At 45.3% G+C, this 17,350-nt stretch overlaps 1 protein-coding gene across 2 annotated transcripts in view; it reads left to right on the forward strand.

Annotated features, from left to right (window-relative positions):
- The window catches only part of DCLK1 (doublecortin like kinase 1), a 347,490-nt gene that overhangs the window by 239,661 nt on the left and 90,479 nt on the right, over window positions 1–17,350 (forward strand). For both annotated transcript variants that reach the window (XM_069601562.1, XM_069601561.1), the window contains exon 5: window positions 7,749–7,865. In XM_069601562.1, coding sequence (XP_069457663.1) covers window positions 7,749–7,865 — 117 coding nt within the window. The remainder of the gene's footprint in view (window positions 1–7,748; window positions 7,866–17,350) is intronic.

Below are 17,350 nucleotides of genomic sequence, written 5' to 3' on the forward strand. Positions count from 1 at the left end.
CCACTCGCTGTCACTGTCACAGCGTCTTCTTTCCTTGACAGAGCGGTTAGAAAATCTGCTCTTGCTCTTGCTTTTGTGTTTTAAGGCCCATTTCATCTCCTACAGTATAAACTCCCACCAGAGCAGGTGCTCTGTCTCCTCATTCACTGCTGCATTCTGGCTCCTAAACAGCAGGAACTTGGTAAATATTTGCAAAATAGATGAATAGATGAACAGGGAAGGATGAGCGGAAGTGAGACAGCACAAGGGTGGAGCTGTTCCTCCTGCAGGGAAATTAGTGTTCTCTAAAGGCCAGAGGCAGGAAGACACTTAGTGTTTGTCAGAAACTGCAATAGTGTGTACAGAGGAAGGAGGAGAGAGGAGCTGAGGTGAGCAGGGACCTTACAGGCTGTGCTCGGCATGTTCTCAAGGAGCAGCAATGAGTCCTAGAAGGGCTTTAGGTGGGGGAGTAACAGCAGAATCCTGACAAAAATTTTCAAGAAAGGTTTGTCCTAAAGTTGCATCACACACACTGTGGTAGGTTGAATGACCACCCAAGAATGGCAACTTGTAAATGTTCCCTTTCTTCATGGTCCATTGTAAATGGACCATAAAGAAAGCTGAGCACCAAAGAATTGATGCTTTTGAACTGTGGTGTTGGAAGAGACTCTTGAGAGTCCTTTGGACTGCAAGGAGATCCAACCAGTCCATCCTAAAGGAAATCAGCCCTGGATATTCATTGGAAGGACTGGTGCTGAAGCTGAAACTCCAATACTTTGGCCACTTGATGGGACGAGCTGACTCATTTGAAAAGACCCTGATGCTGGGAAAGATTGAAGGCAGGAGAAGAAGGGGACGAGAGAGGATGAGATGGCTGGATGGCATCACCGACTCAATGGACATGAGTTTGAGCAAGCTCGGGGAGTTGGTGACGGACAGGGAAGCCTGGCGTGCTGCAGTCCATGGGGTCGCAGAGTCGGACACCACTGAGCAACTGAACTGACTGACTGACTGGAATGTTCCCTCACTTAGAAAAAGCTTCTCTGCAGATATAATTAAGTGAAGGATCTTTAGATGAGGGGATTATCTTGGATCATCCAGGCGAACCTGAAATACCAGCCTAAGAAGGAGGCAAAAGGTTTTGACACAGACACACTGAGGGGAAGTACATGTGAAGATGTGGGCAGAGGTCTCCGTGATGCGGCCGTGAGCCAGGGAACACCTGAAGCCACCAGAAAGAGGAGGAAGCAAGGCCAGGGTTCTTTTCTAGAACCTTCGAAGGGATTATGGTGACTCTGTAGCACCTTGATTTCAGATTTCTTCCATTTTCCAAACTCTCAATTAAGAAGCCACGAGTGTTTCAGGGTCCCACGTCACCGTGTTCTCAGAGACAGCAAAGCAGTGCATGCTGATCTGATTTCAACAAACAGCTGGAAGACTCACAACATTGCCAGTCATGTTATCTTCATGCAGTGGATCCACAGATACCCGAAACTATGAGCCCATGTTGGCCAAATCTGCGGAATGTGCAGAATGCATTGTTTGGGGGCTTCCCAGGTGGCACTAGTGGTAAAGAACCCGCCTGCCAATGCAGGAGACATAAGAGACGCAGGTTTGATCCCTAGGTTGAGAAGATTCCCTAGAGGACGGTGTGGTCATGTTGGCCCAATCTACGGGAAGAATGTGCAAAGTGCATTGTTTAGGCCCCCGGGCAGGTGGTTGGTGATGGCTTCATTAACACTCTCAAAGAACTGAAGAATTTATTGAAGACCATTGGGAACATCGCCAGTGGAGAGATCCAGAAGTGGTTCTCAACCAGGGGCTGTGGCAACGTGTGGAGACATGTTCTGGTCGTCACAACTAGGGAGATGCTACCAGCATCTAGTGGGTAGACAGCAGGGAGTCCACTAGCGCCCGGCACTGAACAGCTCAGCTGATATGGGAAAAAGGAAAGACCCAGATTCGCATCAGGAAGGAAAGATCTGGTGCAGCAAGGCACACAGCAGCCTTTCCTGTCGAGTACTCGGAAGCCTTCCTCTTCTTCTCTTTTCCCCAGGGCTGAACGTGACGATGGTGCGATGAGCGGGCTGGACTACGCGGAGAACACTCAGGGGTGACAGACAGGACCGCAGGAGCCTGGGCTACCCGCAGTCTCCTAGAGCACCAGATACACTCAGCTGTTACGCGGGGAAAAGTGCTTTTTATTTGACTCTCAGGAGAAAAAAAGTATTTGGGGAAGAGAATCGGTCATACAGTTAAAACAGTAGATCTGAGTGGTGACTCCCGAGATGTCAGGACAGAGCATGCCAGCACAAGAAAGCCTCCTCCAGATGTTATGGAAGGGTTAGCACCCAGCCAGCAAGTGCTCCCGAGCCGATTCCTGTTAGTTTCACAGCCAGCAGACACACAACATCACGCAGGAACACGTGTGTGCCACCTGCCATTCTGAGCTGGGGGTCCTGAGGGTTGTGGTGGGCCAGTCTAGGTGCTGGGTTTAGACACACAGAGATATATTTTTAGAAGGTGCTTTAAAAAATCTCAGTTTCTGGGACTTTATTCTCCAGTGAAGCCACTCCAGCCGGCGCCTTTGCTTCCAGTCCAATCTGCTACAGATTTTATTTTTTTAAAACATCGATGGTTTAGGGTGTTTCTGTCTCCACTGCTTTTATGCCAAGACCTGCTGCATTCGGAGCTTGGCAACGCTGGTTCCAAACCCCACCGTCAGTAGGAATGGGGGTTTTCACTGTGGTGTCAGAACTGACTCTGAACCTAAGTGGTGCAGAAAAAAGAGAATGGGCCTCAGTTCTCAGAGCCTTCATCCCAACCGGGGAAACACAGCAGACCAGCCCTTCCTGCAGGAGACTACTTTGGTGGAAGTTTTTGCTTGTTTGTTTTTTGCCTTGGTGTGAGGCTTTCAGGATCTTAGTTCCCCTACCAGGGACTGAACCTAAACTCTGTGGAGTCATAACCACTGGGCCACCAGGGAGTTCCTAGGAGCCAACTAAAAGACTGCCCTGAAGTGTAAAAATCATTATTTTTCCATAGGAAGTAAACTTGAGCTCTCAGTCACACCAGGAATGGTCTTCCAGCTCATCCACACTGAAAGCTGGAGGCTAAGCAGGATGATCAGAGCTTCAACAGCCAGAAGGCTGAGCCAGAAGGTGGTAAATACCCCAGGCACTGGAGGTACACCAGAAAGACGCTGGCCAGCCCCTCACCAAGACAGGAGGGGAGGATATTCATGAATTGAGGACAGCTTTGAATGGGTAACCACTTATAACCATGGTATTCGCAGATGGGTCATTCCAACCCAGAGCATCTGAACATGTAAGATGTACTTTTGTTGGACAGTTAGACACCAGAATTGGAGGTTTTCTCTTTTGGTCACTGAACTTGCGCCGTATTTGTCAAAAGTCTCTAGAACTAAATGGGCTCCCTGACTCTCTGGCACGTAGCCATGAAGAGGAAGTAAAAGAAAGTGAAAGTCACTCAGTCCTGTCCGACTCTTTGTGACCCCATGGCCTGTATAGAATACTGGAGTGGGTAGCCGTTCCCTTCTCCAGGGGATCTTCCCGACCCAGGAATCGAAGCGGGGTCTCCTGCGTTGCAGGTGGGTTCTTTACCACCTGAGCTATACGGTTCCATTTGGAAGCTTTGTACCTTTGCCAAGTTAGTGGGGAGCCTGTCTTTGCTATCAGGATGGGCAAGAACGCACAGAGCATCTACTGCTGGTCTGCTGGTAACAGATGCTTCTAGATGAACGTGCCCATCTCATGAGTAGCTCAGGACAACTGAATTTAGAGTAGTGATCACTGGGAGGTCTCTGCCTGACAGTGATTTTATTCCGCTGGCTTTACAAAGAGATTAGAGGAGTAAAGAAATCTCTTGTTTAGAGGATATTCTCTAGCCAGCTTGCAGCGTGTCCCTAAGGCTGCTTAGGCATTGAGGGGACATCACCTTGTCCTTCAAGGTTTTCCGAAAGATACTATCAGGCTCTGTTGAATGCGTGAGCGTCTCGGCTGTGTGAGCTCAGGTGAGCTGCCGATGCCGGTGGTGGAGTTCTGGAATTGTTCCTGCTCTCCGGCACCTTTCATTACACATCAGCCTACACTTCCCAACTATTTCTGAGTTGGGGAGAACCTGCTCTAATGGGGCGGCGGGGGGGGGCGCCGTTCTCATGCCACTGGGAACGGGGCCGAAGGGTGTATCCTTCTCCAGTTTCCTCCCTCTGCGTTCACATCCTGGCTGTCAAAATCTGGCCGTCACAGAGCACCTGTTTCATGAGTTGGGGTCCAGGGTGAAGATGGGAAACGTCCTCACTTCTCTTTTACCAGATTATGAGAACATCTGTAAAGCTAACATTAGTATAGACCATATGGAGAATGGTACTCTCCCCCTCGCAGAGCTATGATTATAGGGACTTTCTGAAGCAGAGATTTAATCAGACTGCTTGCTTATTTGCTTGCTATGTGAGGTCCAGTCATAGAGACCCAGTTAATGTATTTCATCTGATTTTCTGTACTTGGGTAAGGTGTGACCATCAGTGGCAAGAGAAATTACTGTCCTGAAGCTTCTTTCAAGTGGCTTACTACCTACAGCCCTTCAATCTCATCTTCCTCAAGAAGTGTCCCCACAGCCAAAGGAAATGCATCCCTCTTAAGAGGAAGATGCCAAAAATATCAGAATAAAGTGATTGACTCCAAAGGCAAATGACTCCAGCAGAGAGGGGAGGGTGCTCTTTGCTTCCTTGCCAGACACTGTGAAATGGCCTTCGTGAGAACAAATAAGGTTTTGTACTTTACTGGCCATGTAGATTACATTAGTCACAAGCTTTCTAAATTGTGCATTTAAGCTGACAGAAATTTTGGCATTCTCTCCAAAGTAATGAAGCATTTGTCCTTCTCCACGGCATCTTTCACCATCATAAAATACCATTTCCATTTAAAGTAATTAAAATCTAAACTGTACTGGGAAAGATGATTGGAGTCCTTTGTAATTTTTTTTTTTTCCTCTCTCTAATTTATGGCTATGCTGCAGGTGTCTTCACTTGCTTTTATTTTGACCCTGGGTGGTGGCAGGGGCGGAGGGTGCAGTTATTGTTGCGTGTCTGTTTTCTGTTATTCAACCCTAGCCTTTCAGGACTATGCTAATCTCCCTGTATGACTCATGAAGCTTCAGTCTTATCCTGAAGGCAAGTGGCATGAGATGTGTAATTATCTTTCAGACTCCATGATCTCCCAAACGATTATTTCCTATAATTCCATTTTTGAAAGAGAGTTCCTTGTTTCTTTTTTTTCTGATGCAGTAAGCATCCTGATAGACTCACTTGATAAGACTTGACCGACTTGATAATTTGAATTTAGTATTTAAATTTTAATTTACTGATTATGAGAATGGGTTGCTTACGTTCCCTCGCATTATCCACTACCACCCACTTGTCTATCTGCCCTGCCCATGGTCACTGATAATTGCCAGTCTTTACTCACAATGGAACAGGCCACCGCACCAGATCCTGGGGATGTGAGGATCTGAGAGGCTGGGATTCCATTGTAGAACATTTAGCCCCTGAGAGTTTCATTTGCCTTATCTGTAAAATAGGTTGGATCATTCTAGCAAATAATAGTTAAGAGTTCACACAGGCAGTAACAAGATGAGTAACAATGTGGGCCAGTATTTATTGAGCAACTATTATGTGCTTTTAAATATTCCAGGACTAGGTGGTACCCAGTTCAGTCAGTAGAGAATCTGCCTGCAGTGCAGGAGACCTGGGTTCGATCCCTAGGTCGGAAAGATCCCCTGGAGAAGGAAATGGCAACCCACCCTAGTATTCTTGCCTGGAGAATCCCATGGACAGAGGAGCCTGGTGGGCTACAGTCCATGGGTTTGCGGGAGTCGGATACAGCTTAGCGACTAAACCACCACCAAGGGCGTTGGGGATGGGGAGGCAAATGGATAAATGAATCCTTTTGATGGATTAATAATATGGTAAAAAATGAGTTCAAGAGGAGCCATAGGCGCTGTAGAAGCACGGCATGAGTCCACAAGGTTTTTCCAGTACTCCGAAAATCAAACAGAACGCCTACATTAGCTCTGGTAAGACTAAGCCGCCTGACAAAAATACCCAATTTCTTTCTGGTGGCTGGAAACATGTCAACTTAGTGTGGTAACAGTGGTTCTATTATGCTGCTCCAGAACCCTAGCTGGTAGGTGGAGCCCAGAACTAGCAATTTCTGGCACCTGTGGCAAACAGCATGCGACAGACCCCAAAATCAACTTTTTAATTCACTTTGCGGCTCACAGATGGGTGTTATTACCAGTGTGCGCCATCTGGTAGCTTTCTATTTTAACCATTCATCCCTGCTAACTAGACGCCGGGCTTTTTTAAATTATTATTTTAAATTCATGTGACCTCTAAATGTTCACGACCTAGGAAAAAAAATCCTAGTTAACCGGCCCTCCTTGTAGTCCTGGTTTTGATTTACAGTGAGAAATGTATTATTATTTTGTGCAATTTGTTTCATAAGCCAACATTTTTCAAATATGAGGCCCACAAAAGAAAAACTAGCCCTCACTGGTTAAAAGATTCTTACCAGGTGGTCGGTGTTTCTGGTTCCAAAATCACGTGTGTTCTCCACCAGGCCTGAAGAGCTCATCGCCTGGCATGGAGCGAACACTTGGGTAAAAATGTCACTGGAAGCATGCCAGTGGACAGGCAGCATTATATCTGTCCGATCTTGTTCCTAATGTACTTCTGAGAGGCCAGACCTGTGTCTGTAGGCTGGGACAGACTCCAGGAGGTGTTGTCAGTGGTGTGGACAGAGCCTTGGGCCAAGTGGATGTCCTTGTCACATGGTGGAAAGATCTGTTTTGTGAATTATGTGGCTTTCCATGGTGGCTCAGACAGTAAAGAATCTGCCCGCAGTGGAGACCCAGGTTCGATTCCTGAGTCGGGAAGATCCCCGGGAAGGGAGGGCATGGCAACCTACTCTGTTATTCTTGCCTGGAAAATCCCAAGGACAGAGAGCCTAGTGGGTTACAGTCCATGGTGTTGCAAAGGGTTGACACAACTGAGTGACTGACACTTTACTCTCTTAAAGAATCATAGTGTATGCATTTTTCTTAAGTGTCTCTGTGTGTGCATATATATATATATATATATATATATATATATATATATATATCTTTTTTTTTTTTTTTGCCGCACTGGGTCTTAGTTGCAACATGTGGGATTTAGTTCCCTGACCAGGAGTGAGCCTGGGTCCCCTGCATCGGGAGTGGGAAGTCTTAGCCACTGAACCATGAGGGAAGTCCCCTGTTTTGTGAATTAAAACCTCGAGGCACACTCTCAGTCATTATTAATATGGTGGTTCTGATTGTATCTTCTGATATTGTTTCTTGCTTGTGTCTGCCTTTTAATTTGTGCTGATATGTTTTATGCACTCTTGTCGATCTTTAAGAAATGGGAATCTCCTGCAGGGCCACCTGGCCAGGCCAGAGCAACCACTGGGGGTGGTGGTTCAGGGCGGGTGGTTCTGGAACCAAATCCCCGTGAATACAGACAGACAACTGCATTTAGCTCGATGTCTAAGATGTCCACTGTGCCCTTTCTGGTCTTCGTCTTGGTTCTGCTGTCATAGACATGCGCTGAGCTGGCAGGAATCACGTGTGACCGAGGAGGGCTGTATATTTCTGATTCCAAGTTTATCGTACATTTCGAATGGTACGCGCCGTGCCCCTCTACTGACATGCGGCCTTTCTTCTTTCCCCAGAATGTCGAGTGGTGAAGTCCACTTCCTACACCAAAATAGCTTCATCATCCCGCAGGAGCACCACCAAGAGCCCAGGGCCTTCCCGGCGCAGCAAATCTCCGGCATCCACCAGCTCAGGTAAGGCCGCGGAGGAGCCCGGAGCGACTGCTTTGTTTGTGACGCATGCTGAGCAGAAGGTGTGTGAAAGCCCAGAGCATGAGGTTTCCACAGAGTGCAGATTCCGGTTTATAATTTTAGAACATGGTAAGCTGGGGGAACAGCTTTGCCAGAGTCTAGCATGTTGGCTGTAAGAAAAAACATCGGGTTCAGGAAAACTTAATGAAAGATTCGGAAAACCCAGACTTGCCCACAAAATAGGAGGATGCTCCTGACTTGCATCATTTCTGCTCAAAAAAAAAAAAGAAGTATTTTTTAGGCTCAGGGCCCCCGACTCCAGAAACCTCCATTAAAGCTTCTGTTCCACTTGTGACTGGCTGGTGAGGAGGCTGCTGTTTGTGTCGCGGAGTCTTGATCAGCACTCTCTCGCTGTGGCCCCAGCACAGCCCTGGGGCCACAGGAACTGCAGTGACTCCGGGCCTGGCTCCTGTCTGTCCTGGGCTCTAGTGCGGCGCTGGAGCAGGATGTGGACTCATAGGATGAGTGCCTCAGCTCTGCCCTGTCCTTCTTGGGCCTTAAACTGACACAAACTAGTTTGTCTGTCTGTGTCTTAGGTAGAAGATCTATTTCACGGTGGTAGGTGATTATTTACTAAGTGCTCTAAACTGTTGAATGTGAATTATTAAATGATACATCCATCAGAGTGATCATCATCTGATTTCACAAAGGCAGGCAGGGAAGCTCTTATAAATAGAGACCGAGACCTTTAGGGTCTACACGGAGGCCTTCTTACACTCAGCAGTGTGGTCCCAGAGGGATGTGAGAAGATCTCTAGGCAGGGGCTATAGGACCTCCCTCAGGCACGACTGCCCAGTGTGAGTTACAGCCTCCCTGTTTAAAAGTGGAGACGCTGTAATCTTTTTTTTTTTTCCTAATTAAAACGGAAACTTCTGAAATGAGTCTTAGAAGAAGGGACTGTTAGTTGGCTGGAGCGGGACCATGTGGTCCACCTTGGTTCTCTGAGAGGTGCTTTTCCCTGGGGGCTTTGCTGCATGCCACAGTCCATAGGGTTGCAAAGAGTCAGATACGACTGAAGCGACTTTGCATGCGCGCACGCACACTCTTCCCTAGCAGGTCCTGCAAGACCTGCTTCTCACTTTGTCCCCTCCCCACAGCATGGCTACAGCATCTCACAACACTGGCCCTTGAGGTGGGCTGAGTGTGCCTCACCTATTTTCTGATGGACTCGGAGCTCCTCCCTTATTGTGTCGTTAAGCTCGCCTAGACTGGACGGAACACTGATGTCAGACTTTGTTAAAGAGTAAGGTGATGAGCTGGCTTAAAGCTCAACATTCAAAAAGCTAAGATCATGGCATCTGGTCCCATCACTTCATGGGAAATAGATGGGGAAACAGTGGCTGACTTTATTTTGGGGGCTCCAAAATCACTGCAGATGGTGACTGCAGCCATGAAATTAAAAGACGCTTACTCCTTGGAAGGAAAGTTATGACCAACCTAGATAGCATATTCAAAAGCAGAGACATTACTTTGTCAACAAAGGTCTGTCTAGTCAAGGCTATGGTTTTTCCAGTAGTCATGTATGGATGTGAGAGTTGGACTGTGAAGAAAGCTGATGCTGAAGAATGGATGCTTTTGAACTGTGGTGTCAGAGAAGACTCTTGAGAGTCCCTTGGACTGCAAGGAGATCCAACCAGTCCATTCTAAAGGAGACCAGTTCTGGGTGTTCATTGGAAGGACTGATGCTAAAGCTGAAACTCCAATACTTTGGCCACCTCATGCAAAGAGTTGACTCATTGAAAAAGACTCTGATGCTGGGGGGGATTGGGGGCAGGAGGAGAAGGGGACGACAGAGGATGAGATAGCTGGATGGCATCAGTGACTTGATGGACCTGAGTTTGAATGAGCTCCGGGAGTTGGTGATGGACAGGGAGGCCTGCCGTGCTGCAGTTCATGGGGTCGCAAAGAGTTGGACACGACTGAGTGACTGAACTGAACTGAACTGAAGGTGATTAGACTCAAAAGTTTAAAGTTCATGAGAGTCATTTGGGAACTTGGTATAGAGTGTGCCATTCTTATCCCCAAACTCTCTAGATTCTGACAAAGACAAAACAGGCAGTTCTGATCGGGTGATCCCGGTCCCAGATTTAGGAGGAGAGACAGGTAAGGAAGTGGTTTCCAGAGTGTGGTTCCTGCTGCATCACCATCCCCTGAACTGGGGCCCAGCAGTCTGGGTTCTCACAAGCCTTCCAGGTTATTCTGATGTTCACCTAAGTTTAAGAACCCCTGGATTGTGGGTAACATAAGGAGAGATAAATATGGGGAGTCACTGACTCTGGACCGTCAAGGGTGGAAGACAAGGCCTGCTCGTCTTCATCTGTTGGCATAACAGAGACGACTTCCTTCCTACCCCCCTGTTTGCCTCCGGGCAGCGGTGTCCGTCTTTAGCCCTTGTAACCCTGCGCTGTGGCGTGTAGCAGTGCGCAGAGGAGAGTGGCCAGTGCCAGTCTCCTTTTCTGCCTCCTCATAATGACCTGCTTTCAGAGAGCCAGTCCCCAGGGAGAAGAGAGCTTATGTCTGAAGATCACCTCTTCTCTGGAAATTGATACTGGAGAAAGGCTCTCCCTTCCGGGGAGATGCCACCTACCTGCAGATATAGACTGTAAGAATGGTGGGGTGATGACAGAAAAGCTGCTGGTTAAAGCTCCCCTCGGGAATGGGAGCTTGTTATTAGTCAACCAACAGGTTACAGTGGAGCCCTTTGGAGGATGATCAGTCTTGACCAAAGAGCAGTCCTCATTTTTTCCAATCAGACCCACCTGGGCTGTAGGATGAAGTCCCACAGAGCAGGAAGGAAGAGGAGGTAATGGGCCTAGCCAGCCTGTTTTCCCTAAAATCGTGGCTATTTAGTACAATTGTGAAAAGCTGTAGAGAAACAGGCCTCACATTAGTTGGAATGTTAATCAATACCACTAAAAAAAAGTCTATATTGAAAAACAATATTTGTGCCCTATCCAACCCACTGTGATACTGCACAGCTTTACTTAATCTTTCCTCTCTCCTTCCTCTTAGTATACAGCATGGGGTATGGGACTTCCCTGGTGGTTCAGTGATTAAGACTCTGTGCCTCTAATTGCAGGAGTCTTGGGTTCAATCCCTGGTTAGCAAACTAAGATCCCACATGTAGTGGGGCAAGACCAAAAAATCAAAAATTCAAAAAGTACTTAAAAAATATCAGGTTTGGTTGAGGGGGAAGTATCTAATAATGAGAATGAGAGATTAGCCGAAATCTTACGTCTCTTAATATCATAGATACTTTAAGGGAATCAATGTGCACTTATTGCTATTAACTTTTTGTTATTACCTTTGGGGGTGGTGTTTTTAAGAGCTGTAGGCAGTTAGAAGCTCTTTGGTTTGGGCAGGAATTTCTCTTCTCTCTGCTTCTTGTCTCCATAGGTCATAGAAGGTAGTGGGCAGGTCAGATTCTTGTGCGCGTGTCCAAGGACCGGCTCCTGACACCCGGAGCAGTTATCATCCGCAGCTCAGGTTTCCACTGCAGATGCAGAGGTGTCTTCGTGCTTCTGTCTGTCTAATCGTGGCAGCCAGGACTGAACAGGGGCCTCCCATTGGTAATATAGGGACAAAAGAAAAAAAAAAGGAAGAGAGAATTTTTGCAACTCAGAAAAAAATAAGCTTGTAAATAATGAAGAGCCTACTTTATTTCAAAAAAGGAATCTAAAATTTCAGTTAAGAAAAAAAAAAAAGAGCCATCACTCTAATCTTAAAAAGATAATTATGAATACAGGAAATTGTTTCACTTTGGAATTAACTGGTCACAGAGTCACTATTCAGCATCTCTTAAGATTATATAAATCTTATAAATGTATTTAATTTTAATCTTATAAATAAAGATGACTATATCATTTACCAAAAGTAATTCTGGAAACTCAAAAACGGAGATAGGCAAATGTATTAGATGTATTTGAATTTGTCACTGCCAACGTTTGGAACCATTCTCTTTAGAAGTTTAAAATGCATAGGATACATTACCTCAAAATCAATAGGTTGCTTCGAACAAGCATTTCTATTTTCTGCTGTTTCTCTGAATCCCTTTTCCACCAGTTAAAACCTGGTTGATTTGACCAGAAATCACCTGGAATATGTGATAGGTACACCATGCCAGGTAATTATCATTTCTATTCAGAAAGTATAATCCAGTCCATCCTAAAATCAATGTATTCTTAAAAAATTAACACTTTATTCAAGGTATCTTTAAACTTCTAGGTCAAAAGTAAAGAAGAACTCATCATGTTTTAATATAAGCCTTTTATGCATATAGTTTTCAACTCCCTGCTTTTTGATTTAGAAGATATGCCATATAATCATTTCCTGGTTATATAAGAGCTTACAATATGTGATGACTGTCTCTTGATTCTGACTTGCTACCAAATCTTGCCACCTTCCTCTGGATGATTCTTATTTGAGAGGGTTTATAGAGCAGCAACACCCAGACGCACATGCATGGATTGCCTCAAGGACCCCTTTTCCCAGGACCTAAGCCCAGGGTTTAGAAAGTTCAGAGGTGTCTCCATGTCTTTTGAGGGCAGGTGTCCTTACTGGATGTCAAGGGATCGGCTGCCTTGGTCCTCTCCACTGAACTAGCCTGAGACTCCTGCCTCTACTCAAGTTTGTCTCTTGAAAACGTGGAAGGGAGCAGTGAATTATCTCTGTATTGATTGCATCTGAACTTCCTTAAAACAGCCTGTATAGCATTTTTCATAAATTATAGGACTGGAATGTGAATAACTTCCCTTTCATACTCCTGGAACATTGATGCCCCCCACAGCCCCCTTCCACCATGAACCTGACTTTGTAACATTGAGGAGTTTTTGTTTCTCCTCCTTACACATTCACCTAAAGTTTGAACTGGTTTCTCCTTCAGTTTTAAAATTTCTGCTTCCAGTATTCACCTTCCTGCCTGATACAAAGATTGGAGCATTGCATGAAGTTGAGATTTGTAGGTCCCCATGCTATCTGTGATTGTTTTGTTGACTTTGCATTTATTTTTAAGAAGTTTTTTAATGATCTCCTTACCACTTTAAGAAGTATTTATTTACCTATAGCCGCACTGGGTCTTTGTTGCTGTGTGAGGGTTTTCTCTAGTTGTTGGGGGTGGGGGGCCTTCTCTCTGCTGCGCTGTGCAGGCTTCTCATAGTGGTGACTTCCCTTGTTGCAGAAAAGGGACTCTCGGTGCGCAGGCTTCAATAGTTGAAATTCACTGGCTTAGTTGCTCTGCGGCACGTGGGATCTTTCTGGACCAGGGATCAAACTCATGTCTCCTGCATTGGCAGGCTGATTCTTAACCACTGGACCACCAAGGAAGCCCTGGCCTTTACATTTAAATGAAACATCTGAGTTAACATAGAACTTTAATCTCTTTATTTTTCTCTCCCAACAACAAGCAAGACAAGACATTATTCTTTGTTATATAATATATACTCTTATCTTTTAAATGAGGAAGCAGGGCCAGGGCTGGGGGAACTGCTTGGCCCAGAGTCACAGGGATAATGTGTCTGCTCAGAACAGGCAACTGGGGCTTCCAGTGCTCTGGACACAGCAGGCTGGCCATTCTTGATATCTGTTTCTTCACCTCTGCTTATTAAAATTTTGATCTTCAGGAAATAACTGATGCAGTACCTAGTTTAAGATTGAGATTTACAACATCATAACCCTTTGCAATAGAAACCCAAGTGTTAGTCCCAGGCAGGGGCATTCCAGGGGGTGGAAAGACTCACTCCAACTTCATGATGTTTGCCAGTAGTAGACAGAAGTCAAATGTTAGAACAAGAATGAGACTCCTCAGTAAATCTTTTCTTTGTTCCTTACTCATTCCTCTTCTCGAGACTAGGAGAAGTTAGGTGTAAGGTGTTCATTTACACATTCAGAGATATCAAGTTCAATCCTGCTAGTGTCGAGCGCTTGCTAGCCACTAATAATGCAGAGATGAAAGAAATAGCCCCTCCGGTCAAGAAGCACACAGGTTAAGCCCCCTAACTAATTTACACATAGCGTAATTCACAGAGCTGTTGAATTATTATTAGTCTCCATAACAGAAAGGGTCCAAAGAAGGCAAATTGGAGCTGGAGAAAAAGTCTAAACAAGAATAAGGAGTCCCCAGACAATTGTGTGCTGAAACACTGAATGAGGTATCATTAAGAAATGGGGTAAACTTCTCCAGTAGTCCAGTGGTTAAGAATCGCCTGCGGATGGATGCAGGGGACATGGGTTCAATCCCTGGTCCAGAAAGACCCCACATGCTCAAGGAAACTAAACCCATGCGCCACAACCACTGAGCCCTATAGCTGTGCACTATAGCCCGATAGGTCTATGTACTCGAGACCCTGTGCTCCACAACAAGAAAAGCCACCGCAGCGAGAAGCCCGCATACCACAGGGAAAAGCCGAGCACCGCAGCTAGAGTAGCCCCTATCTGCACCAACTAGAGAAAGTCCGTGAGCAGCAATGAAGACCTGGCACAGCCACACATTAATTAGTTAAAAAAAGAAATGGCGAAAACTGGTTTCAGTTACTTCTTAAAGAAACAGGAATATGTAAGAGCATCATAAAGAGAGTCTCGTGTGGATTGAAGTTGTATTCATGTGTCTCTTTGGAACATAGACATCTCACAACATGTGTAATTATAAAGGTGAATTTCTCGTCAACAAATTCCTTTATTTGCACGAGGAAATTATAACAAAGTCTGTTTCCAAATAAGAGTATTTTATGCATCCATTCAATTTCAGTAAGAATGGATAAGCTTTTGTTTTGCTTTATTTTGTTTTTCTTAATGTTAAAAGTAGAAGAAAGCTATGTTTGCCTATCTTGAATCATCATTGCTGCAGTCCTCCTTAAAAACTTAGAGATTTCAAACTTTTGGCCTCTTAGATCCCTTATAAGAACTTTGAATTTTGTTTGTTTTAGAGTTTTATTCCCAGTCAGGTGGATGGCCGTTTTTCTTTCTTACATAGTGACTGCCTCTGTTTAGAAGCCAGAACAAACATAACTGAGTCCCCAGTGGATGCTTATGCTCATCAATTCAAACATAAACTGATGCACTTTCTTGCCCTCCAGAAGCTTATCGTCTAAGACATTCATTCATTCAGTACGCACTGAAACCCGCCAAGGACCAGTGATGCGAGAGATGCGGGAGTGAACATTTAAAAGAAGGAAATGCTAGATGCCTTAGTTGATGACCTTCTACCACGATGGAAGCATTATCTTATATTTCTCAGGCTTAAAACTTACTTTAATGTGACTTTGGAAATCCTCAAGTCTTTTTTATTTATGCTAGTCAAATTTTACTTTTTTATAGTTATATAAAATATTTTATGCAACATATGCAGATAAGGATCAAAGCTGGGGAAGCAAAGAGAATTTTAATCAGCATACCGGTCCAATTTGTCAATTTTTAAAACTTATAGCAAGCACCATCAAAGGCAGATGGCTAGCTATTAATTTTTAGCTGTCTTTTTCCTTTAGTGCAGAGATTTCAGACATATACATTCTATAGAGGATCTTTTCTGCTTTGGCATTCCAAGAGAATCGTTGAAAACAAAATGCAGCAAGCAAATCCAGAGGGCTGATGACTCATTCCCTGTGTTTTTAGAATTTTCTATTGCCTATAGAGCTGAATCCCCCTTCCATTCTCCTTCCCTGCACTCATCAACTGCTGCCCCCCTCCCCCACCCACCGCCCTGCTCAACAGGTGAGTACTTCCAAAGATACTCTTTGAAACTTTGAACCATTATCTTGACACACTATCTGTGGGGGCAGCACCCTATGGCAACTGCTTTAATAAATCCTCACCGCTACTGCCCCATGTTAATTAAATATATCCAGGACATTAACTGTGTTCCAGGCATGTATTAGGTTGTAGGGATACAAATGTGATTAAACTGCAATTCTTATCTTCAAGCTGGGAGACAAACACATATGTTACTTACTATAATAGTATAGTAGGTGCCATAGGGCTACATCTCATTAATAGGGTCAGAGAAAAAGACTTATAAATTGGGACTTGAAGGGTCTTGCCAGGATAAGAAGGGCCCAGAGGGCATCAGCACCTGAGAAAACAATGAGTTAAGGCACAAAAGCATGGAAACATACGGCACATTTAGGGAGCAGTTGCTAGTCCAGTAGAAATGGATGATAAAATTCTAGGAGAGGAAGAAGATGGTGGCAGCCCAGTTGGTTATGCTGAGATTGCACCATTCATTATGCCATGAGAACAATGTTGTGTGTATTAGGGGGTAAAAGGTGACTTCTAGTAAGGCCATGATTAGTTATTTATCTGAATTTATATACAATGGCACAGGGGTAGAAAGGATGGCTACACAGCAAGGACCGGGGGCCAGGAAGGCTCTGTGAAGCCACCCGGGAACGAACTGTTAGGACAGAATTTAAACAGGTTTTTAAACTGCGGGACAGGCCTTCCCTGGTGGCCCAGTGGTTAGGCGTTCGCCTTCCAGTGTTCAGGGGGTGCAGGTTCAGTCCCTGGTTGGGGAGCTGAGATCCCACATGCCTTGTGACCACAAAGCAAAACATAAAACAGAAGCAATATTGTAGTAAATTCAATAAAAGATTTTAAGAATGGCTTACATTAAAAAAAATCTTTAATAAAATGTGGGGAACTTCAAAAGGGAAATGAAACTAAGAATTTAACTGGATGTGAGGCCAGACAAAGAGAAGGGGATCAGAGGTGATTTGCCCATTGATGAGGGATGGGTCCCCTTGTAGCCACGTCCACGTGAGATGCTCCAGAAGCATCAGTAGGCAGGTAGGAAGGAACGGTGTGGAAGTCAGATTTGAGCTTTCTGTGTATGTACTGGGGAGACACTGACATACAGTGTCAGCAGTGATTTAAATAATAGAAATGTAAAAGGCACCTCCCCTCAACCCAAGGAGAGATTGGAACTGCAGGAGCACGTGCAGTTACAAGGGTCCATCAGAGGACAGGAGTGAAGTAAGTCAGAAAGAGAAAAACAAGTACCTTATATTAACTCATATATGCAGAATCTGGAAAAATGGCAGAGATGAAGCTATTTCCAGGGCAGGAGCAGAGACGCAGACTTGAAGAACAGACTCGTGGGCACCGGGCTCGGGCGAGGAGGGCGGGAGGGTGGGATGAACTGAGAAAGTAGCGTTGACATATATACACTCACGTGCAAAATAGCTAGCTAGTGGGAAGCTGGTGCCTCGCACAGGGAGCCCAGCTCGGTGCTCTGTGATGACCTAGAGGGGAGGGGGCATGTGCACACACACAGCTGACCCACGCTGGTGCGCTGCAGGAGCGAACGCAATACTGTAAACCAGCTAGCCTTCGATTTTAAAAAAAGCACATCAGAAAAGGTGAGGGCACGGTGAGTGCGCAGGAAGGGAAGTGAGAGGGAGCAGAAAGTTTCAAGATGGAGGAAGAGGCCAGAAATGTTA

The sequence above is a fragment of the Ovis canadensis genome, chromosome 10 (genome assembly GCF_042477335.2).
Source record: "Ovis canadensis isolate MfBH-ARS-UI-01 breed Bighorn chromosome 10, ARS-UI_OviCan_v2, whole genome shotgun sequence".
Lineage (NCBI taxonomy): Eukaryota > Metazoa > Chordata > Mammalia > Artiodactyla > Bovidae > Ovis > Ovis canadensis.